We start from the raw sequence: 22,359 nt of genomic DNA on the forward strand, positions 1-22,359 counted from the left end.
GAGGTGGTTGATGGTTGCATTTGTTGCATTTAAGTAATCTTTTCCAAAGGCCAGGCAAGAAGTTGTTTCTTGCTTGGTGGGTTGTACCTTCAGATCCTGGGTTTTGCCACAGAATTAATTCTGCTGTGAGTGTGGGTGAATAAACTGGAAGATTTCTGGTTGGGTCCTGATGCTTTTCTGAAATGTGTATAAGCTGGATTTGAAGTGGCTTATCTGAAGTAGAAATTCGGAGGTTTTCTGAATATGCAAGAGGTGACTCTTTTGAACTGTTGGTAAGTGTTCAAGATGTGGGAAATATTTTCATGTAGTAGTAGTTGAAACCATAAGCCCGATACGTGCTTGGCTGCAATAGCTGCATGCACAATAGGCATCGATCTCTAGAACTGCCCATCTACCAGGGGAAAAAAAGGTTTGTTTTGGAGGAGGCAGTTTGTGAAGCATTCCGTGTTCAGATGTGTAACACTGCCTGGTGAAGCAAGTGTGTAATCTTCCCTCTACTGCAACACTTCTGTGCAGGTTGGAAGCTGTTCCGTTCTAGATGACTGTAGTGTCTTATTTACGTACATTGTTCACAGGCATGTATGTTGACCCCAGTAGAAGAATGAGCATATGGGAGAAGAAAAGCTAAGCTATGAACGTGGAACTGCCAGTACTCATTTCTACTAACAGCAGTGCTCGCAAGAACTGGGAAAAAACCAACCTTGAAGAGTCTTGTAATTAGTCATAAATTTGAAACATTTTGCACACATACGGATTGCTGTACATGCATGTTACCAGATGGCAGTGAGGTCTGTGATGCAGCTTCAGGCTGCTGTGCCATTCACACTGGCTGCTGCTTTGTGTTACCAGTTTTTTCACACAACATCCTCCTATTCTGCTGGAGGTCAGAAATACCAGCCATAAGACCTGGAAAGCAAAGACACAAACCCATTTAGATTTGCTGCATGTAGTTTCTCCTCTTCCTGTTCTGTTTCTCCTGACCCCTCAGATTAGATTTTTTCAAAGATTAGATCCTGTAACTACAATACAAAGGCAGTTTTACTAGCAAGGCTTACCACAGAAAGTTGATACTATTTAGTGTGGCATTCTTCCCTAGTCATCTTCAGTGTGAAGTTCGGTTGTAATACTTAAATAGCTCAGGTGAATTTACATTTTCCACTTCGGTCAGTAGCCACAGGTTAAGATGGAACCAGATGGTAGCGTGGCATCTGTCTGAAGGAGAAAGTGAGTAGGTGAGGTCTTGGTGGACTGTAAGTATCCACATGAAGTACTTCTACTTCCAATAACTTGCAGTTGTGGAGTGGAAGATCTGCCTTCACACTCAGCACACTAGAATCCATTTTGTAAAAAAGACGTTTCTTACCTTACAATAACTGAAGTTTTAATTTCTAAGCTTTGGTGCTGAGCAAAAAAAAAAAAAAAAAAAAAAAAAAAGCTTCACATTTGAGCCGTGCAATCAGCAAAAGAGGCAGGAAGGTGACATCACGGATGTGGGTTAGGGCGAGCTGCAGCACGGAACCGCGCGGGGGGCAGAGGGGCAGCAATGAATCCAGAAGAGCAAGTGGTAACGTGGCTCATTTCGTTAGGAGTTCTGAACTCCCCTAAGAAAATAGTTGATGATCCAGAGGAGTTCCTGAAAACTTCTCTGAAGGATGGAACCGTGCTCTGCAAACTCATCCATCGGCTCCTTCCGGGGTCTGCAGAAAAGGTAACTGCTGTAAGATGTGTTTTGCTGGCCTGAAACCAGCGCGCTGCTCAGTAAAACTGCGGGTCAGCCTGGGATATGCCTCTCTGGTAAGCTGTATAAGCACTAGTGATGCACTGATGACTAATGCAAACGTTACTAGTTCTGGCTGAGGGCAAAATGCAGCTTGGGTTTAGTTTCTTGATTTTTTTTTCTCTTGCCATCCAGAAAAACGACCGCAGAGGGCTGCAGTTGGCTGAGGTAACACATGTTCATGCGGTGGCAGGAAATACTGGGCCTACCAGAGGTGGAAATGTCCTGGTTTTGAATAAGTTATGCAGTTTGTATTTACGTAAATACCACGAATTACAGCAGTGTAAATGTATGCTTTCAGACCTGACTGTAAAATATTTTGCCAATTGGGAAGCGCAGCGGAGAACAAGGTCGGGTTGGGAGTACATAAACCTTATGCCCAACAGCTTGAGCTGTTACACATCCAGCAAATTCATTGGTAGCAAAGCCGTGTCAGTAGCTATCAGTTTCCTGAGGTGTGTTCATATGGTCCCGCAGTGTGCGAGGTAACTGCAGGTGAAAAAAAGGGAACGAGTCTGAGAGATGGGAAATGGCAGCACAGAAAAGCTGTCGAATTAAAATGAAATGTCCTCTGTAAGATAGCAGCCTTTTATTTAGTTTGTGAGAAATCACTCTTGCTAGCTCTTTTTGCTTGTAGATGATGGTTTGGGACACTGTGTTCTTAAAAGTCATCAGCTCCCACTGCTGTTCGGGGCATTGTCATATGTTGACATTCAAAACAAGATGCCGACCATTTCGACTCATGCATCACTTCCTCCAGTGGCTCTTTCTTCCTGGTTCGACAGCTTGCCTGCCACCCCCACCGCCCCCTCCAGAAGCTTCCCTAATTCGGCACAAAGCACACATGTCAATATTCTTGCAGGCCTTCTGACAAGGCTGTATGGGAGGTAACGCAACCATCTCCGTGCGTTTTGTTCTGTAGTATTGTCTGGAGCCTAAAAACGAAGCTGATTGCATCGGTAATATTCAAGAGTTCTTGAGGGGCTGTGCAGTTCTTAAAGTGGAGGTAAGTCACCTTTTATTAGTATTATTTACATCATGTTGGTGTATCGTGCTTGTTTAATAAGCGTATGAAAGCCAGGTACCAGAGGGACAAAAGCAGCAGTCGTTCCTGATCTTCTGTATTAATAGCATAATAGGAGGATGGGTAATGTAATGGGAATGGAGCGCATGGGCTGTGAGCTGACAGGTTCCTCCACATCTCGGAGGAATCCAAATGCCCAGGTGGAAATGTGTGCAGCAGTAACAGATTCTGTCTGAACCATTGGGTGGTGAAGACCTGTTCACCTCTTTTTCTCCATTATTGCAGACAAGGGCTTGCAGTTCTTAGCTTTGCTTTACTATAAAGGGGAAATAGTACAGCAGCTTTTTTTCACCCCCTTGTTGCATATGATTCTGCTGAAAATGTAATGTGAAATCAATTCTCATACATGCAAATAATCTGAAGACAAAGGCTGTTCACGACGCTATTCCTGAACCTGCACCTGCAGGTTCTATGCCAAGCATGGGTTGTATTTGCAAGATCAGAGTGGATCAGGTCAATGCATCAGATCAAAATGAGTTCAGCTCATTTTGCCATTACGTATTTTTTACTAAGTGCATGTGGGTTTTAAATGTGTTCTAGATTTTTTGTATCACAGCAGAATTCCAACAGTAAGCAAGAAATCTGTAATTAAGAGCTGTCAGTGTCCCATTTAACGTGATAACCTTGGGAAATGAATCTATATCCTGAAGAGAACTTCTGCCAGGAGCAGTGAGTGCTCTGCAAAACGTTCATACAGCACAGCGATGCAAAGTCCAGCCCATGGTAACTGTTCTGTCCTCCTTTGAAGCTTCAAGCAAGAAAAGAGCCTTTCTTCTTAGATCTCTTTAGCTAACCAGCATGACAATTTGCTCATTGCAGAGCTGTTTCACTGGCCTGTTGTTTCCCAATAATTCACTTCTAAAAGCCTTTTGCAACAGCCAGGCGTGAGAGCAGATACATATGGAGGCACGCAGGGCCTATCGCTCAGAGATCAGCCTGCCGGTCTGCTGGTGCTGCACCATGTGATCTCAGCTCCTCAGAGAGATTATTTTTCTATTTAAAAACTAATCAGAAAGTATATGTAGAGAACAGAAGTCTTAAACATCTAAAAGATGAGATAGAAACAGTTCTCAGCTGCTGTGTATCAGCATCTCATCATTTAAGCCGGTTGATATTGAGTCACTTTGCAGTTTTCAGATATAAGGGATCTGCAGCACTGTGCATCCAGCTCTGGGGGTTGCTCTGCTCCTCGCTTTTATTTATTCATTGGTTTAATTTAGGAAAAGATTTCTAAGTTGTTTTTTTTTTTCTTTTTCTTTTTTTTTTCTTTTTTTCTTTTTTTGATTGATTACCCACTCAGTCTTTGAAATATTCTGAGCAGTTTTGATAGAGCTGACATGGCTGCCCATCCTGGTCGCTGCAAGACCTCAAGGGCTGGATAAAGCTCAGACCTGTTGAGTTTGAATTTTGCACCCAAAACTTTCCAAACAATAGCTGTATTAGAGCGCCAGAGAGCTCCTGTACCTGGGGTGTGAAGAAATGGTCTGGTATTGGATCCGAGCTGGTTCTCCCTTGTGTCACAGACCTCTGTCCAGCTGCTGTTTGGACCTTTTGCAGTGGGGATGTGCAGAGGGGTTACTCCTGCAGAGCTCCATACACGTGCTGTCCTCCCACCAGTCCTGTTGTCCTGGTAACTCAATCTTAGGGAACGGAAGGAAGGCGCAGGAAGGTGGGCAGCACTGTCTCCAGTTTTACATGAATGATGAGACACACACTGGGGACTCAGTGGAAGGGAAGGGAAAGGACAAGAGAGAGTCCTGCCAAGGCAAGGCCAAGTACCAGTGGGCTGAGGTCAGGAGAATCTGTCCCAGGGCCAGATGGAGCCTGGGGGAAAGGGAAAGATAAATAGGGGTGAAAGCTTCTGGCCCAGCTTCATCTTGAGGGCGTAAATGGGAATGATTCATCTTTGCTTTTGCTGTTGATACCACTGTGCATACAGTGATAGCAGCTGAATAGCTGAGCATTTCTTGCTGTTGGAGAAGTATAGGATAGTAATCTTCATTCAGCAGCAGTGTTCTATTGCATACAACCACAGAACTGCTGGCAAGGGGCTGGATGTTGTGAACTAAGAACGGTTTCTGCAACATAAATCAATATCTGGCTTTAACCAGGCTGTCCAGGGGGATCACAGAGCACACAGCTTGTCATTGCCATTGGGGGCGGCTGTTTCTGCAGCCAGAGCGCTTGCAACCTTCACCAAATTCCACTTGGACCAAGAGTTTGGGAGTGAGGATGAAAACCCATCACCCTCTTGCTCCCCATCCCCACCCACCCCAAGCCACACGTTGCTCCGGCTTCACTGCCTTCTTACCCCTCCCTGCCCACAGGGCGGCATTCCCTCCCTGCACTGCGAGGTGTCAGGCACACACAGCTCAGCTCAGAGGCTGCGTTCGGTGCGCCGAGCACACGGCGCTCTGAGCATGTCAGCACCTCAAGCTGCTCGGATCCCTGCGCTCTGCTGTAGCATTGCTCTTACAAAAATGCTGTAAATACCATTTATGCAACTTGGATTTTCCTTTTTTTTCTCTATCCTTTTGCCTTCGTTTTTCCTGTCATCTTTCTAGTGCCTTTCCTTTCCCAATTTTCTTTCCTTTCTCCTTTCCCCTTTCCTTTCTCCTTTCCCCTTTCTTCTGTCCTGGCCCACTTTCCCAATTTCCTTTTCCTTCTCGATTTTTTTTCCTCTTTCCCCTTCCCCTCCCTCCTCATTCCCGTCCTTTCCTCCCTTCCCTTCCCCACCTCCCGCTCCCCTCTCCCCTCCGTCTCCTTCCCGCAGCCGGCAGCGGGGCGGAGCGGGGCGGCGGCGCCGCCTGTCACTTCCCCTTCCCCTTCCTCCCCATTCCCCGCTCCGCGATCCGGCTCCGGGTCAGAGCCGCAGCGCCCGGCCCGGCCCCGCAGCAGCACCGCTGCCGCCATGCCCCGGGGCTGCTCGCCCGCCCGTCCGCCGCCGTGAGTACCGCGTTGCCCTACGCGTGATTTCGGGGCTCCCCACGCGTGACCCCCTGCTCACTTCACCCCCCACCCCGGTCTGTCACCGGCTCGGGTTATCGGCATCACCTCTCCCACTTTTGTCCCCAGCCGCTCTCAAGCATTGCTGTCCCGTCGCCTGGCCCGTTCCCACGGGTACCGCCGCGCTTTGCATCACCCAGGTTGCGGGGCTGCCGGGTCCCGGGGGTCTCGGCCGTAGCGGATCGGCTCCAGCCCAGCGTCGGTTGCGTGCGAACGTGGGATCAGTTCGTGCGGATAAGGGCTGACGCGCAGCCCGGCTCCCCTGAACTTCTCCGCGCCTGCCGGGATGGGATGCGGGCTGCTGTCGGCTTCTGGATTTGGTTTGGTTTGGAGAAGCAGAGAGGCTCCTCCGGCAGCGGAATGCCCACCGCTGGGCTCCGCCGGACGCTGCGCTCCCTTCACTCCTCGCGGCGGCGCGGTGCGCGTTCTGCGCTGCGTTTCACCGCGGGGAGCCGCGGTCCGGGATCGTGGAGCAGGAAAAGCTCTTTGTAACCGAGAGCGGCAAATGGCAACCGCGGATGTACGAGGGTTGCTCGTACCGCGAGCTCGGAGCAGAAGGGCTTTTCCTCGCTGTCCCAGCTTGTCTTATCGTTAAGAATGGAATTAGGGATGGATTGCGCTGGAAAAAGTGATTTTTAGCTCTAAGCGAGGACTTTTCTGTATGATGAGTTTGTTCTGGAACACACTGCAGAGCACTTTCACATTGCAGCAGCTCATCCAGAGGAGTTTTCCACACAGGCCGTTCCAGACAAATTCTCCATGAAGAAAAGTCCCAAAAGTTGTTGGCTTGCTTTCATGCCAGGATTTTGTTTTACATGTCTTTACATGTCTTTTGCCACCATCCTTGGGACTTTATCAGTGTGATGGCTCCGAGCTCGCAGCATTATTTTATGCATAAAAAGGTCGAGGATGCATTTTCCCACTTTGGTCCTTTAAAAAAAAAAAAAAAAAAAAAGCAGCTGTTCATTCAGGGCAGGACTCGTTTTTCTGGATTTACCGAAGTGGAAGCAAAAAGGCACGACTGAGCAAATGACACACCAGAGAGATGCACGCAGACGCCGCAGCCTCACCGCCAGCTTTGCGCTCCCACTTGGCAGGAGGTGACGGCACTGCTGGGATTCTGCATCCTCCAGCAGCTGCCAGCGGGGTCAGTGTTACCATCTCCTGTGCCACAGGGGCTCTGGTGTTGCTGCTGGGGGCTGTGGGTGATGCTCAGATGGTGCTGGTACAGGGTGTGAAGGTGGGGTGAGCTCGGAGCAGCCCCATCGTGGACACGTTCCTGGGTGCTGGGGTGCAATGGGAGCTGCGCTGCTTCTGTTGAGATTGGAGAGACTGTGCATTTCCCAGAGCGTGGATTGAATTGCTCTCGGTCAAAGCCTCTCGGTATCAAGTGACTGAGTCAGTTTTTAAAAATACTCTCCATAAAGAGCAGCCTTTGTGCTGCTTGGATTGGACTGCGCTGCTGCGTGGATGGAAGGAGAAAGCCACACGGTGAGCATCCCCATTCTGGGCTCAGAAAGGCCAATCCTGTCCCCTCAGAATGCATTGATGGGCCAGGAGTGCAGAGAAGGGCCCTTCTAAAGGCAGTGCTGCCCTAAAGACAGTTAATGCTCTTGTACTTGTTAAACAGTATACTCTGCAGTGCTTTGGAAGTATTTGTACATTGTGTTTGGCAAGAGAGCTTGAGAATCACCTTTTGTATCTGTAGGATTTGCAGATCTGAGGTCTCTATCTGTGGGACAGTGTGGGCTTGGGGTTGGCACATGGTGGTCCTCTGTGTCACTGAGCTCTGCTTTGTTATGAAGAAGGTTGGTGTGGTTTGTCTGAATGGAGGGCAGTTCTCACGTGCTGGAGGGGACGGTAGTGCTTTGGGAGCTGCAATTCTTTGTGGTGCAGTGATTTCTGAGGTTCAGTTTCTCACTAACAGCAGTTGCTAATTTGTTGTTTCTGTATTGCCATTGTGTCTGAGCAGCACAAAATCCTTCAGAGTTTTGCACATGATCTTTTCTGGCTTCCCATTAAAAAACTGTAAACACCTTACCTACGCTGTATTGCCATAGCATTATATCTACCATGTTGCAAGAGCAGAAAATTCTCTGCTTGTTTCTTCTGCTGGGAAAAATGTGTGTATATATGTGTGTATATGTACAGCCTCAATCTCTTTAGCTTTAGACAACAAAAATAGCAGCATAATCTCTCCTGCCTTCAAGGCAGCAGAAACCTTTGCATCTATCCCAGAGGATCCGCTCTCTGCAGCAGCCCAGGTCGGTCCCCGGGTGCCAATGCATGCCCCCAACCCCAGCAATGCACCGCCCCGTGGGAAACATAGAGCCCTACCCCTGCAGGCACACAGCTGATTGCTCATCACAACGACGTGGGAGGCTCGGAGGCGAGAGGGAGATGTTTTGTGCTGAACTGACCACGTTCTCCTCTCGCAGCTGTTTGAGCCGCATGATTTGTACAGCGGAGAACAGTTCTCCAAGGTCCTGAGTACGTTGACAGCTGTAAATAAAGCTACTGAAGGTAAGGAAAAATCATGTTTTCTATTGTCTTTTCAAGTGCTGTCTATATGTCTGCTGGGAGGGGGGAGGAGGGGTTATTTTTTTGATAGCTCACAGTTAGTGCTGATTCTGGAGGCTTGGAGAACTGTGCCTGATGCTGGTGGGTCAGTGCTTCACTTTGCCACCAGCTCGGGCTCTAAGGGTGGTGCATTCAGAGCTGCTGGGTGCACTTTGCAGTGCGAGATTATCGCTTCACAGCCAGGAACCTCTACTCAGTTCTGATAGCATTAAGGGACCTCAAAGTAGGTCAGTGTAAAGGAGCCTCAATGTAAATGAGCGCATACCTCCCGAATGCAAATGTCAGGTTTCAGACAGCGTGCTTGAGAGCCGAACAGAAAAACAGATCCGTCTGCAGAATATCTTTACTGAATGTCAAAACAAACATCACTGCCAGATGCTCGCTCGATTGTATCGATGCTCCTCTCCGTGCTTTGTGGATCCCACAATGGGGAACCAAGCGCTGACAGTTGCTGCTGACGACTTCTCCTGTCTCTCTCAGTACAGAGCTGCTGCTGGAGCAAAGCGAAGCGAGTCGCCTCCTCCTTTTTCCATCCCCAGTGTTGAGCTGAGCTGTACTGTCCCAATGGTCAGGGGCTGAGGGACTGCACTAAGCTGGGAATAGCATCTGCCTCTTGCCCTCATCGTATGAGGGCTGCTCCGAAAGTAGTGTTTCGTCTCTTATGTTGGCCCATGACCTCAGAGGTGGATGTTGGTGGGATGTTTTGTAGCTGAAAATTTCATCTATCGGTGTTATTGTGCGCTTCGTATCTGTTGTCATTTCCATGGAACTAAATAAGAGGCATTACTTTTGGAGCAGTCTACCTACAAACACACACATACAAGCACAAGGAGTCCTGCACACCACCAAAACCAACAGCAGCAGCGTGAGAGCTCAATTTCCCTGCTGGATGGCACATATTAGGTGATTAAGAGTAGAAAAATTCAAAACCCAGAGCAGCATTTTCCTTTCACAGGAAGGTTTCTCCATTGCTTTCTTTACCAACTTTTTGGCTGGAGCGGAGGGAGCACAGCTTTGCTCCTTTCTGACTCCTGTTGTCGCAGCAGTCCCCTAATTAGCAGCCCCGAATGGGGTTTTGCAATCACTGGGTGAAGCTCAGGACACGGCTTTGCCATGGAATAGTTTCTATCACGTGTTCCCCAAGGGGCTCTGGGGGAGCTGGGATCCTCTTGGTTTCATAGCAAACATCTGTTGGAGCATATGCTTTCTCTATTTAAATGTTAAAAAGCGCAATGCCTGTGATATAATTAGCTGCTCAGGCAGAGAGCACCCTTGGGAAAAGTACAGGGTAAAATAAATACATGTCTGAAAAGTTTGCTTTTTGGTGGCTTGGCCACATTCCTGAGAAACAGGAGCCTGTGTCCTACAAACCACCGCTGTGGATGGGTTTGTCTGACTGCTGGGGCTCCGGGGCAGCAGGACCAGACTGGTACATCCTCAGCAGGTCTGCACCTACAGTCTCTTCTGCAAGGCATCTGCACCGTGCGAGAGACAGCTGGGGAAGCAGCACAAGAACGTGCTTCTGAGCATCCATCCCCTTGAAGCCCAAATCCTTATGACCTCACGGAGCAAGTAACTGCAGGCATCATGTGTGGTGTGTGAACTCAGGGTTCAGAAGCTGTCTGTCAAGTAACAGCCACACAGAGCTTGATGCTTGTATCTGAAAGAGAGGGTAGGGGAGGAAAAGCAGCTGTGATGGAGCAGGCAAGGCTCTCCTGCCTAAAATAGTGTAGGAATGTGAGCAGAAAACCCAGCTATTTTAACCATAGTTGAAGCAACATATGGCAGCAGTGTTCCATGCTGGACCAGGCATAAAATAGGACGCTGTCATGATGCAATATAAATGATACACTTCCCTGCCAAACTGTCAGAGTCAGTTTTACATTTGTTTCTAGGTTGCTGCAGATATTTATAAAAGCTTTGGAAGATAGGGAGGGGCAGGGAGAAAGAAGCATAGAATCTACAGTAACCGAGTCATTTCTGTGAGACTGTGGCTGATGGCTTGAATAAGCAGAGAAGCCTGGACTCATGGTCTACGCCCTCTCTTTTTGGAAGGAATGAAGGGAAGAACATCTCAAAGTGGTGGCCAAGCCACTCCTCCTGGTCTGGAAGCAGCTGGAACCACTCTTGCTCAAATATTGGGGTGCTTCAGCAGTGACAAATCCTGTGTTTGCTAAGCGGGTTTTTCATACCAAGAGGTTCTGGTGTTGCTGCAGCAGTCTGGAGAGCTGGGAATTCACAGCATGGTCATCAGGCGTTGTGTAATGAATAGGGCAAGAGAGAACACACTGACTCACTGATGGCATGCTTGATTTGACGTGAATTTTGTCCATTGCTGGAGCAGGGACTGGACAGACCAGTGCATGTTGTCTGTCAGCGCCTGGAAGTCATAATCGTGGACCTGGAGCTATTGTGCAAGGCACTGTAGAAAGACAAAGCTGAAAGCAGTTCCCTCTGCAAAGAGCTTGCAGGTTGTGTTGCTCCAGGTCCATCTAAGGAGGTATCTTTTCTATTCAAACAAAAATCCTCTTGGGAGAATGAAAGCCCGGCTGAGTTCCTGTAACTCCCACCAAACTTCCCCTTTGGAATGATTTTTCCATGTTGACATTCAGATTGGAGGATAACAGGGGCACAACAGCCTTAAGTTTGTGTGTTGTGATTCCGGCACTCTCAGTGGCTCGATCACCTTCTCCTGCTGCAACCATTTCAAGGAGGAGCTTCAAACGTGATCCAGCGGACCCACATCCCCAGCACAGCGATGCCTGCAGGCAGCATTCTGTTCTTCTCTGCTCTTTCATGGCCCATGGGCACTCTAGCTCTATGCTGCTAGATGGAGAATACCTTCTCTGGAATACATTCTTAAATCTGAACAAAAGCAACAAGGGATACCTCAAAGTGCTCCATGCTGTTCCCTGCAATGACAGCATCTCCTGTTGCTTCATTTCTGCAGGGTGGCACATAGAGAAGAGGGGATCTGATTGTTTTCCTACACTGTGGTATGAGGTGCAGTGATAGAGGACTGCTGGAAATTATAGTGCCTGGAGAGCCCTGTTTTCACCCCTGTGCAGCATCTGAGCAGGATTAGGGCTGATGCTGCTCTTTGCATTGAGGCCACTGATCAGGATGCCAAGAAACTTGCCAGAGGGTAAAAAGTCTCGTGGTCACCCTTGGTATCAATATAAAAGCAAATTGCTGATTGTGAAACATAGATCTGTGTCAGAGCAGCATCATGATTTCCAATATCTGGCATGCGTTGCCAGGGTCAAGCCCAGAGACCAGTTTGCAGAGCACTGAGCTCTGAAGGAAGCAGCTCTGAGAACTGTAGGATGGGTTGGTCCTTTCCTTGTGCTGGGGGTGATGCTCCTGTCCTTCCTCGGAGGAGTCCGAATCCCTTTCTCACGTGGCTCCTGGCAGTGCTCCACCAGCAGCAATCTCTCAGCTGTATAATGAACCCAGAAGGACTTGTCTGAATAGAGACCAATTGTGCTGAACAGCTGCTCACATTCCTCCCCACTCTGCGGGGAAGCCCACGCTGCAGCTGCAGAGGTGACCTGAGGGCGCTCACTTGTGAGCCAACCTTTGAAACACCTTCAGCAGTGCTTACTTGGATCCCAGAAGCACTGGGCTAAGCATTAGTCTATTTTCAGCTGATTTAAGAGGAATTTCAAAAGGAAGATTGCATTTGGATGAGTGGCCTTGGCAATATGTAGAATCATAGAATTGTTAAGGTTGGAGAAGACTTTTAAGATCATCCAGTCCAACCCCAGCCCACCCCACCATGCCCATCACCACATCCTTCAGTGCCACATCCCCACGGCTGTGGAACACCTCCAGGCATGGTGACCCCACCACTCCCAGGGCAGCTGTGCCAGTGCCTCACCACTCTGTCTGAGAAGAAATACCCAACCTGAGCCTCCTCTAAAGCAACCTAAGGCCATTTCTTCTCATCCTATTGGGAGTGCCTTTGGACTGCAGCTCATCTTCTTCCATCACGGAAGAGTTAACCCAGCCCAGAAAAACCATCCCCTTTAGGTACTGATGCTCCTCCAGCTGCTGTCCCTGCCCTTGTTTCCTCTGTAGGCTTCACTCTTTGCTTTGCAGCCATGTGGAGGATTTGGGGTCAGTTGGATGAAACTCAGCCATTGTTTTTGCTTTGCCAGACCAGCCGTCCGAAGGGCCATGTTCGCATCCATCGGCTCTTAGCTCTGCAGCTGGAGGTGCCCACACCGACTCCAACAGCACAGCATCACAGTCAGCAAAGGTCCTAAGGAGGCAGTCCAAGGCTGTGGTATCTTTCATTTAATATCCTACTGAGGGTGTGATGGCTGCGGGGGCAGAGGGATGGGGGTGGTACCTCTGAGCTCGAGCACGGTGTGTCCTGATCTCCATCATGGCTTTGCTGCTCCGGGTGCCGAGAGTCTTCTGCACCCAGAGCAGGCTTCTCTTTGGGAAATGAGGAGGCTGATGCTTATCTATTTCCTATCGCACTGTGAGACTGAATTAATTCTTGGGAGGGACCTTGTGATCCTCTGGCGGAGTGCTTACACAAGAGCAAGATGTTTCTGCTGGTGTGGAGTGCAATACTGAAAAAAACAGCTGTAACAACAAAGAACAATGGCTCGTCCTGGTGGATTCTGCTTTTTTGGACTATCCACTGATGTTTTTCCATGTTTCTTTCCTTAGGAGATGACCGAGAATGGCAGCCATCAGCTGGTGGTAAAGGCCAGGTTCAATTTTAAGCAGACCAATGAGGATGAACTCTCTGTTAACAAAGGAGACATTATTTATGTCACCCGGGTTGAAGAAGGGGGCTGGTGGGAAGGGACCTTGAATGGAAAAACAGGCTGGTTCCCAAGCAACTACGTCAGAGAAATCAAATCCACCGGTAAGCACATTGCTTTCAAGGGCTGATTGAATGACAGCAGTATAATGCAGCGTAGATCCTTATGCCTTTGGGAAATTGCTGCTATTTATTAAGGATGTCAGTGTGCTTAAGGCAGCAGTGCTAATGGAAGTATGAATAGCGTGAGGAGGGGAAAGCCCTGTCTCTCACATCACTTGAGAGCTGCTTCGCCCTCTTTCCTGCGTCCTTCTGTTGCTCTGCTGGCAGCACACAGCTGCAGGACAAGGCTGGAGGTGCTGTGTGGGTCTGCTTGCCTCTTGTTGTTACGGAAGCTCTCAGGTCACTCCAGTGTCAAAGCACAGAATTGGCTTTTTGTTAGAAACCTCCATCAGGCAGTGCATTTGCCTTCGAGCTTGCCATTTTTGGCCGGAGCGGAATTGATGCTCACAGTCTCTGCAAAGAAAGCAACAATAACTATATGGCCATAAGGAACGGTCCCCTCTTTTTGTGCATAGCCATGGCTGATTTCACAGAGCACATTTCCCCCCAGATGCATCTTCTGCTGCGAAGCTACGGGCGATATTGAGAAAGGGACAGTGAGGGAACGATCCGCCTGATGACATTTGCCTTTATTGAGCTGTGTCTCAAGTGTCCTTAACATCTTCTGCAATGTGATTTTAACCAGATGTGGGGTGAGGATGGCACGCAGCATGCCCCCGGCGAGCCAGGCAGCTTCACCCTGTTGTGCTTCTCAGGCTGCTGTGTGACAGCAGATTTGTTTTTTTGACAAAATTCAACTTTAATTTCTTGTTGTGTCTCGAGGGCTTCCCAGAGATGCAGACCTGTTGTGAGGCGTCAGGAGTGGTATGAAGAGTGGCTGTAAAATGCACAGCCCCCATTAGGTATTGTTGCTCCCACTCTTGCAAGCGAAAAAAAAAAACAAAAAAAGCAAAGGAAGGAAGAACAAAACTAATGAGTGAGTGTTCTGAAATAGGTCAGTTTTTATTTCATTCTAAATGAAACAATCTTTGTTAGGATATCTCATCTCCCGCTATTTCCCTCTGGGAGATGATGTCTGAGCTGGAGCAGGACGTTGCAGCAGACTGAGGGCTCATCTGGCACAAGCCAGGAATCACTAATTAAGTCCGTGAGTGGAGAAGAGCAGCGTTTTATAAAAGGAGAGCAGTACTCAGTCCTATGGGGAAGGTTGGGAGGGAGAAATAGCAGCACCTCATGGAGGCAAAGGACAAACTCTCCACGAAGGTGGACAAAGCCTTTCCCTCCCTGCCCTCCCATCTCAGGTGGCAGTGGGATCCTCCCAGGGTGCAGGCACAAAGCTGAGGATGCTCTCTCCAGGGTCACACTGCAGTTGTGCAGGGAGCACCAGCTAACTCCTGGTGCCAGGGACAGCCCTTGCTGTGAGCTGGGGAGCTGCTGTCCTCGCCTCCAAAGTGCGAGACGCGTCACTCGAAATAGAGTCGCTGTTTTTTCAGCAGTGTCTGCACTGCACTCTGCTGTGTCCTGAGCATGCCCTTTGGGTGGAGATAAGCAGGGACAGAGCTCCTGGCTGGAAGTGACAGGAAATTCTACAAGGGCAATAATTAGACAGTATGTCATGCTGCCGTTTCCCAGCAGCTAAATTTATCAGTTCCAGCTTCTCTCCTGCTATTGGTGTGAATGTAATTGCTTTCCCGAGTGTGTATGGGGAGAAAAGCCCTCTGAGGGACTCAGCACAGGGAGAGCACCTCTGGGGACCAAATGCAGCCTGCAGTAGTGGATCTGCTGCAGGGAATATGCTTTTCTGGGGGAGGAGCACCAGAGCAGGGATCTGTGTGGAGGTGAGTGTGTGTGCATGCATGCGTGGCATCCACAGCCATTTGGCAGATGCACAAGAAATACAATACAAGAACTGACTGCCAGGTTTGTGTGAGCTTTGTTTCTTCAAATCTCCCTTCATTCACAGCTCTTGTATTGCAGGGTTCAGCTCACTGATTGCTGGTGGCTTCAAATGCCCTGTGAGTTGCAGGGTCCGTCCCTTTGCTCCCTGTTTTTATGAAGCAAACAGATCACTGTGTGTTACATGGGTGATGTCATATTTGCTGGACATGATGCAGCAGTGACTTTTCCTGCTGGAGTGAGCTGTGCTCTATCATTTATTGATATTTTTTTTTCTCTGTACAGATAAACCACTCTCTCCTAAAGCATTAAAAGGACTTGAAAGCACTCAGCTGACAAAGAATTATTACCCTGTGGTGAGTTTTAAAGTGCTGATCATACATTTTAATAACTAGCATATTATTAATCTTCTGAACTGGCTCCTTCCCTTAGAAATCACTGAAGCAATTTGTAACAATTGAGGAAGAGACTCTGTATTTAAATGCAGTTGTTGCCATTTCCTTCATTCGGGGCTGTCGAGACGATAAACCACAAATGGAAGTTGCAAAATGTCACAAAGTGAGACTTCAAGCGGGCAGCTGAGATATCAGAGTGGAGGTGGCAGCTTTTAGAGCAGTGTCAGACCTCATTGCCCAGAGAGGTGGTGGTGTCCCATCCCTGCAGACACTCAAGGTCAGGCTGGACAGGGCTCTGAGCATCTGATGGAGCTGTGGGCGTCCCTGTTCAGTGCAGGGAGTTGGAGCAAATGGCCTTGAAGTGTCCCTTCCAACTCAGTTGGTTGTATGAACAAGGTGTGCTGCATGCGGCTGCTGAGATGGAGCATCAGGATAAGGCTGATCTCGTCCTTGCAGTGGCCATTGAGCTGTGCCCTGGTCTGGACTGTCCGTATTTTGGCCACTGTTGTGTCCTTGCAAGCGGTGGTCCCAGGGTGCACACACACACCGTTGGTTTGCATACCTTGGCAGCCAGTTCTGCATGCATGCAGGGTTAGACATGAGCCTCTTGAGGGACAAATCTTAAACTCAGATCTGAATTCACATTGTCTTCATGCCTTGCCAGAGAAGAAGGAGCCACCCTTAACACCTGCTGTCCAGGCCTCCCCCAGTTTGCAATGCACAATCCATTAGTTGGGTTCCCAGGGCTTTTCTGAGCATTCTGAGTTCTGCGTTAACAAATTTAGATGTATTTATGGGCATAAAATACACTTCTGTGGTTTTCCACACTTTGAAGCTGATGTCCTGTGTTCCTTTGACTGGTCCCGAGTACCAAGATCTACTCAGTGCTCTGTCTCTCACCCTAGGTGTTGCAAAATATTCTGGAAACAGAACGAGATTATGCGAAGGAACTACAATCACTTCTGGGAACTTACTTAAGACCCCTCCAGTCTTATGATAAGTAAGATATAAGGGCATCTGAGACGGATAGAACTCTGTAAAATCAACCACAATTCATTACTTTCCTGCTTTTGAATGTTTAGGGATTGTTACTGCCCTTCTAGTAAAGCCCCACACCTCTTTGAACTAGAAAAAACAAAAACATTGGTACAAATTTCTGCTCTTTCCCATTCCCCAGCGGTCATGCAGGTGCTCAGCTGTTAGAGATGGGCATTTCTGTCTGGTCGAGGGCTGGCTGCTCCCATCCATCTGCAAGCTGCTGTGTGCATGCTTCCTGGCGGTGTGCCTTGCATGGCTTCTTCCCTTGTCATTTGTCTTGTGACTTCTCAGCCCCAGTCATCTCCTCATTGCGTTCCTCTGATTGGGGTTCCCTCTCGCTGAGCCTGAGCTGCTGCTGAGCAAGAAGCATTCTGCTTAAACTCCTTACACATCTTGCCTTCCTTTCCCAAATCTTCATGTTGGGTTGTCTCCAGCTGTGGAAATTCCCTGTGCTCTCAGCCTACCCAAACTGCAGGCAGCGAGTGGCTGAAGTGAGAGAGACAGAAGCAGGGTGACAGAGGCAGACGTGCTGCTTATGGCGAGGAAAATTCCCACCTTAAGGAACAAAGCAATCCCTGCTTGTAGGGCTGCTCTGTTGGACCCTCCCCATGTAGGGGACCCACAGTATGAGTCCATGAAGACAAAGCTGTCTTTGTGTCTGCGCACACACCTTCCTCCCCACCCCTGGAAGAAATCCCATCTGTCTGTGTCTATTAGACAGCTAAGCACGTGAGAAGATTAGCTTGATTAGGTGATTAAAATCCAATTAAGGTAATCCTTGGCAGCAGACATCTTCTCTAGGAGTCTGTGGTCTGTAGCTCACGGATCATGGATTTTGTGTTTCCCTGTGATGTGTCTTGGGAAACAAATCCTTGGTCCTTTTTGGAAGGGCTGCTTGCAGACACCATGGGGCTATGCAGAGAGCTCTGCTTTGGTGCTGATTGGTGATTTGACTCTTCTAGGCTCAGTGCTGTGGACATCGCATCATTGCTGGGAAACGTGGAGGAAATCAGTGCATTTCAGCAAACCCTGAACCAAGCCTTGGAAGATGTTGCAAAGTAAGCTTATGCCACTGCACTGGGGTTGTTAAGCTATTAAATTGCAGCTAAAAATAATAGAAAGACCCGTTCATGGACACTCCTCCTCACTTGTTAAATATAGAAAATAGCAGGATTGAAGAAAGGCAGCAGGTAGTGCTTTGGTAGGAAGGAGAAAAAAAGTTGACGTTTCTACTGTTAAGGTGTCTGCTGAATACTTGATGTGAAAGCATCACCAGCCCAAATGTGCAGACACATGCAGCGTATGAGATCTGGAAGGGATGAAGATGGGGGCTGCCAGTGAGCAAAGAGCAAATGCTCAGAGGTGGTGCTTTCCTCTGGGAGCCAGCTGCAGTGGGCTGCAGCATCTCATCTGCTGGGTCACCCTGTGTCCTGAGTTCTGGTGCTCAGTGGTACCACAGAACCTCAGTCCCACCTGAGTACCTTCCTCCTCCTCCTCCTCGAAGTGAGAGGTGTGGGTGCTCCGGCTGTGCAGTGACCCACAGCCTCCCCACATACAGGTGGCTCCTGGGCAGATAGGTGAGCGTGTCGTAGCTGCAGGGTGCAGATGAAGAAGCTCAATAACGGCGTGTTGATGTTCTTAGGCTCCCTGAGAACCAGCAGCGTGTGGGAGGCTGCTTTATGAACCTGATGGCCCAGTTCCGCTCCCTGTACCTGACGTACTGTGCGAACCACCCTTCTGCTGTCAATGTCCTCACGCAGCACAGGTGGGTGATGGAGGACATGGCTTTTGCCCCAGGTGTTGCCAACAGGGTGAGGAGACAGCAGGGGATCCTACTGCTGGGAAAACTGCTAGGGGTCTGGGCTTTCCATTTGCCTCTCTCAGCCCTTGCATAGCATCTCTTGTGCTTATTATAGTCTAAAGGATCTGGGTGCTACTTCAGACCCATGGCTGCAGTGCTCACCTAGATGGGAAGATGTTCCTCTGTGCCACAATACTTTAGGCACATTGTTGCAAAGGGAGGATATTCATTAAATCACCCCAAGTTGCCCTCTTTAATGACTGAGCTGCTGTTTAGCTGGCTGGCTGCTCTGCAGTAACAACACCTTCCTTCTCTTGAGCAGACACCTGAGTGTGTGTAAGGCTCTGCTAAAGAGCATGCTGAGCTGAAAGGCTGCAGCTGTGTCATCTCTGATGTGGCTCAGCTGTCCTCCCTGCAGCAGTGTCACAACCAAGACCCTGGTCATACTGTGTAGTTCCTCCCTTTCTATAATGGAAGCTCACAACATAGTTAGTTACCTGTAATGTAATGTAAAAATCCAATGTAGTTCAGCCTGGCAAAGCCCTGTGCACAAGCACCCACACCCCCATGCAGCATCCCCACTTCATTGCAGGGTATCCTTGCAGGGGAGGGTGGACTGCCTTTAAGAAAGCAGAGCTGAGAGCAGAGCACTGGCTCTGGGAGCCATCGGGAGAGCGTGCGAGGCAGCAAAACACAGCCCTGCTTCTTGTTGTTGCTTCTATTTATAGTGATGAGCTGGAGAAGTTCATGGAGAGCCAGGGTGCGGCCAACCCAGGCATTCTCATCTTAACCACGAGTCTCAGCAAACCTTTCCTGAGGCTGGACAAATACGTGACGCTTCTGCAGGAGCTGGAGAGGCACATGGAGGTAGGTGGGATGCAGGACCACCAGGCAGGCTGTGCCCCTGGGTGCCAGGGCAAGAGGAAAGCAGACCCAATAGGCTGCTTTAAAATGGTTTGGCTTTTTCCTCTTCCAGTGTTAATTAGCAGATAATTACTCAGCAGACTTCTAGCCATGATTGTTCAAATCCGCATCTGTGCCTGGGAGACCCTGCGCTATGATGGGAGAGGTCCCCCACGTAGCTGGCAGGGAAGAGCTGAGCCTGGCAGGGAGCTGCGTGCTCTTGGCAGGGTGCTGTGGGGGGTCGACAGTGGATTCGGGGACACAGACGTCATTTATTTCTCCTAGCTTCTAAACTGTGGGAGTGGAGGTTTTATTGCATGAGTCAGTAGGATTTAAGTTGTGATGCCCTGGGAGAAGTGTGGATGTATGCAGCGTGGATGTGTACCACAGTGTTCCCTGTACTCTTCTGCACAGCTGGAGGTGGGACAGGTCTGTTCAGGGCAGCTCTTGTCCTGGGCTCAGAGGGGCTCCATCACACCCTGGTTAACTTATGATTTGCTTGGCTTGAGTTCTAGATGATGAAGACCTTACTATGTAGGGCCCTGAATGCCCAGGGTGCTGGGAGCATACCAGCATGCAGCAGCAGCCAGAGATAAGAGGCAGCATCCTGCTTCCCCCTCTCTGGCCCAAGATGTGTCTTAAACCAGGGCTTGATGATGGCAATTCCCTTGCATGGGAGAAATCACACGCTTGATGGTGCAGTGGAATGCAAATAGAAGTTTCCTTTATAAATCTGAGACCAGAAATCCACCCTACGTGTTTGAATCGATTTTTTCTCCTCTTACTCTGTCTGCCTTATGTTCATTAAGTTAGTCTGTGGGGGTACTTGGGGGATTTGGGCTGCCTCTGGGTTTGCTGGGGCCATGGGGCACATATGGTGCAGGGCTGTGGCTGCTCGTGGCTCAGGGATTTTTCTCTCCCTTCACTAGGAGGCGCATGCAGATCATGAAGACGTCCTGAAAGCCATCACATCCTTCAAGTCTCTTGTGGTAGGTGGCGATTCTTAAAATAGAGCACTCCATTTCACGGGTGCATTTCATGAAGAATGAGTCAAGCCTGACATTTGTCTCCTCATTTAAAAAAAAAAAGAGAGAGAGAGAAAAGAAAACAACAAAAAAAGGTCTTTTGGGATGGAAAAGATGGTTGATAAAGATTCTTAATTTCAGGTTGCAAGCATCGTGTGCCCCTTTGGTCGCGTCTTTCAGCAGTTGTGTGCTGGCTCACAGCATCAGAGATCTCCAGCTCTGAGTGCTGCTGCAGAGCTGTGTGTGGGCAGTGCTGGGGCCCTTTCATCTCCTTTTGCTTTGCACCTTCATCATGTGCCACCTGATGCTGTTGGTTGAGATGTGCCCCATGGGCATCCCTGGCGGAGACGCATGTGTATGTGGCTCCTGGTGTTGTGGCCATCAGTGAGGAACGGACAAATGGCAGCAAAATGATGAGTCACAGGCACGTACCAGTGCTGTTTCTGTGTTCTGTGCTACCTACTCCCCTCAAAGTCTTGGTACAATGAAACGAAAAAGAGGAGTGAAAGCCATCCACATGCACAAAGGTTTCATCTAGCAAAGCTTTTTTCAGTTATTATAAAAGCTATCGTCTCTCTTTGTAGTCACTAAATACCTTTCACTATAACCACTCCAGATGTGGTCCAACTTCCTTCCTTAGCATGGCAGATGCAGGTTTCATTGCTTAGCAGTGCAGATAAAAGATGGGGAGGAGAAAGTTCATAGAAAACAGGAAAGGGTGATCATGTTACATTTACTTAGAAACTCAACTCCCGTTCCATTTATTCTAGAAGGGGAATGATTCTGTGAAATCATAATGTGTCATAAATCTTTAGGAATGCCCATACGTGACAAATGCCCATAAGTGATAGACGGTTTTACTTGAATTGTGCACTGAGCAACGCAATGTAATGATGGCAGGACTAGAGGGGTTCGGTGTGGGTTTGAGGTTTGATGGGCAGGGATGCTTCTCATGGTCCCACAGTGTCTGGGGTCAGAGAGGTGAAAGCAGGGACTGCAGAGCCCTGCTGTGTGCTGCCTCTGCTTAGTCTGTGAGGGACTGCTGTGCACTTGTAAGAATTTGTGAGCATCTATAAGCATCGCAGCAGCCTTGTGCAGCTCCTAAAGTTTCCTTCTGTGCTGCTCCACTGCGCTGCTGAAATGCTTTGCCAAATTCTTGATGCAGATTCTGATAAGAGAATATCTGCACATCCGATTTCTGGGGGCTGTGCACCACTGCAGGGATAACTCTTTTTGCAGCTTCAGCAAAATGGAACGAACCTCTCTGAGCACCAGCAAAATGAGAAACATTTAGCTGTGTGGCTCGCTTGGTTTGGAAAATGTGACCCTGTACTCTCAGAGGTAGGGCTGGTTTGGAAAGAAAATTTGCTCAGTGCAATTTGCAATTTGTTTGACATTTTAACGTATTAGTTACACCATAAATCAGCGTGGTGTAATTTTTGACAAGATTTGTGAAGTACAGCTGAAGCAGCGATGCTTCTACAAGATGGCAACTATTTTTCATGAGTGATAGTATTGACCTTTGCTGGGTTTTTGTCATCATTCTGGGTTCCTTTTGTGGTAAAGCAGTAGAACTGGTGGCCCTTCGGTGCAGTGCGATCCCCTGAGTGCTGAGCCCAGCATGGCTGATGGGTGAAGCCATCTTTGTTGGGATGGTTTGGGGTTGTGCTGGCCCTTGCTAACAGAGTGCTCCATGGTGATTTGCAGTCACAGTGCCAGGAGCTGAGGAAGAGGAAACAACTTGAGCTGCAGATCCTTTCCGAATCCATCCAGCGCTGGGAAGGAGAGGACATAAAAACAATGGGAAACATCATTTACATGTCCCAGGTCATGGTGCAGAGCGGGAGCAGCGAGGTGAGTGCATCTCCTGCATGAACACATCATGCCCTGATGCTCTATTAACACGGTGCATGACTTTCCCTCTTTTTCCCCCATGACTTACTCTGAGCAGTGAGAGATGAGGGTGCCTTTATGGCACGTATTAATGTCACCTGTTGCCACGTCCTGCATG

At 48.8% G+C, this 22,359-nt stretch overlaps 1 protein-coding gene across 3 annotated transcripts in view; it reads left to right on the plus strand.

Annotated features, from left to right (window-relative positions):
• Positions 1-1,543: 1,543 nt before the first annotated feature.
• Positions 1,544-22,359, plus strand: part of ARHGEF6 (Rac/Cdc42 guanine nucleotide exchange factor 6) — a gene marked incomplete at its 5' end in the record, with an annotated part of 28,707 nt that continues 7,891 nt past the window's right edge. Inside the window, 12 exons of one of the 3 annotated variants that reach the window (XM_079541801.1) lie at positions 1,544-1,708; positions 2,700-2,783; positions 8,306-8,390; positions 12,587-12,735; positions 13,131-13,332; positions 15,472-15,542; positions 16,487-16,581; positions 17,582-17,677; positions 18,262-18,384; positions 19,149-19,287; positions 20,253-20,312; positions 22,056-22,202. In XM_079541801.1, the coding sequence (XP_079397927.1) occupies positions 1,544-1,708; positions 2,700-2,783; positions 8,306-8,390; positions 12,587-12,735; positions 13,131-13,332; positions 15,472-15,542; positions 16,487-16,581; positions 17,582-17,677; positions 18,262-18,384; positions 19,149-19,287; positions 20,253-20,312; positions 22,056-22,202 (1,416 nt within the window). The remainder of the gene's footprint in view (positions 1,709-2,699; positions 2,784-8,305; positions 8,391-12,586; positions 12,736-13,130; positions 13,333-15,471; positions 15,543-16,486; positions 16,582-17,581; positions 17,678-18,261; positions 18,385-19,148; positions 19,288-20,252; positions 20,313-22,055; positions 22,203-22,359) is intronic. The other 2 variants (XM_079541802.1, XM_079541803.1) reach the window with 2 other exon arrangements.

Source organism: Tetrao urogallus, assembly GCF_951394365.1.
Source record: "Tetrao urogallus genome assembly, chromosome: 13".
In the NCBI taxonomy this organism is placed as follows: domain Eukaryota; kingdom Metazoa; phylum Chordata; class Aves; order Galliformes; family Phasianidae; genus Tetrao; species Tetrao urogallus.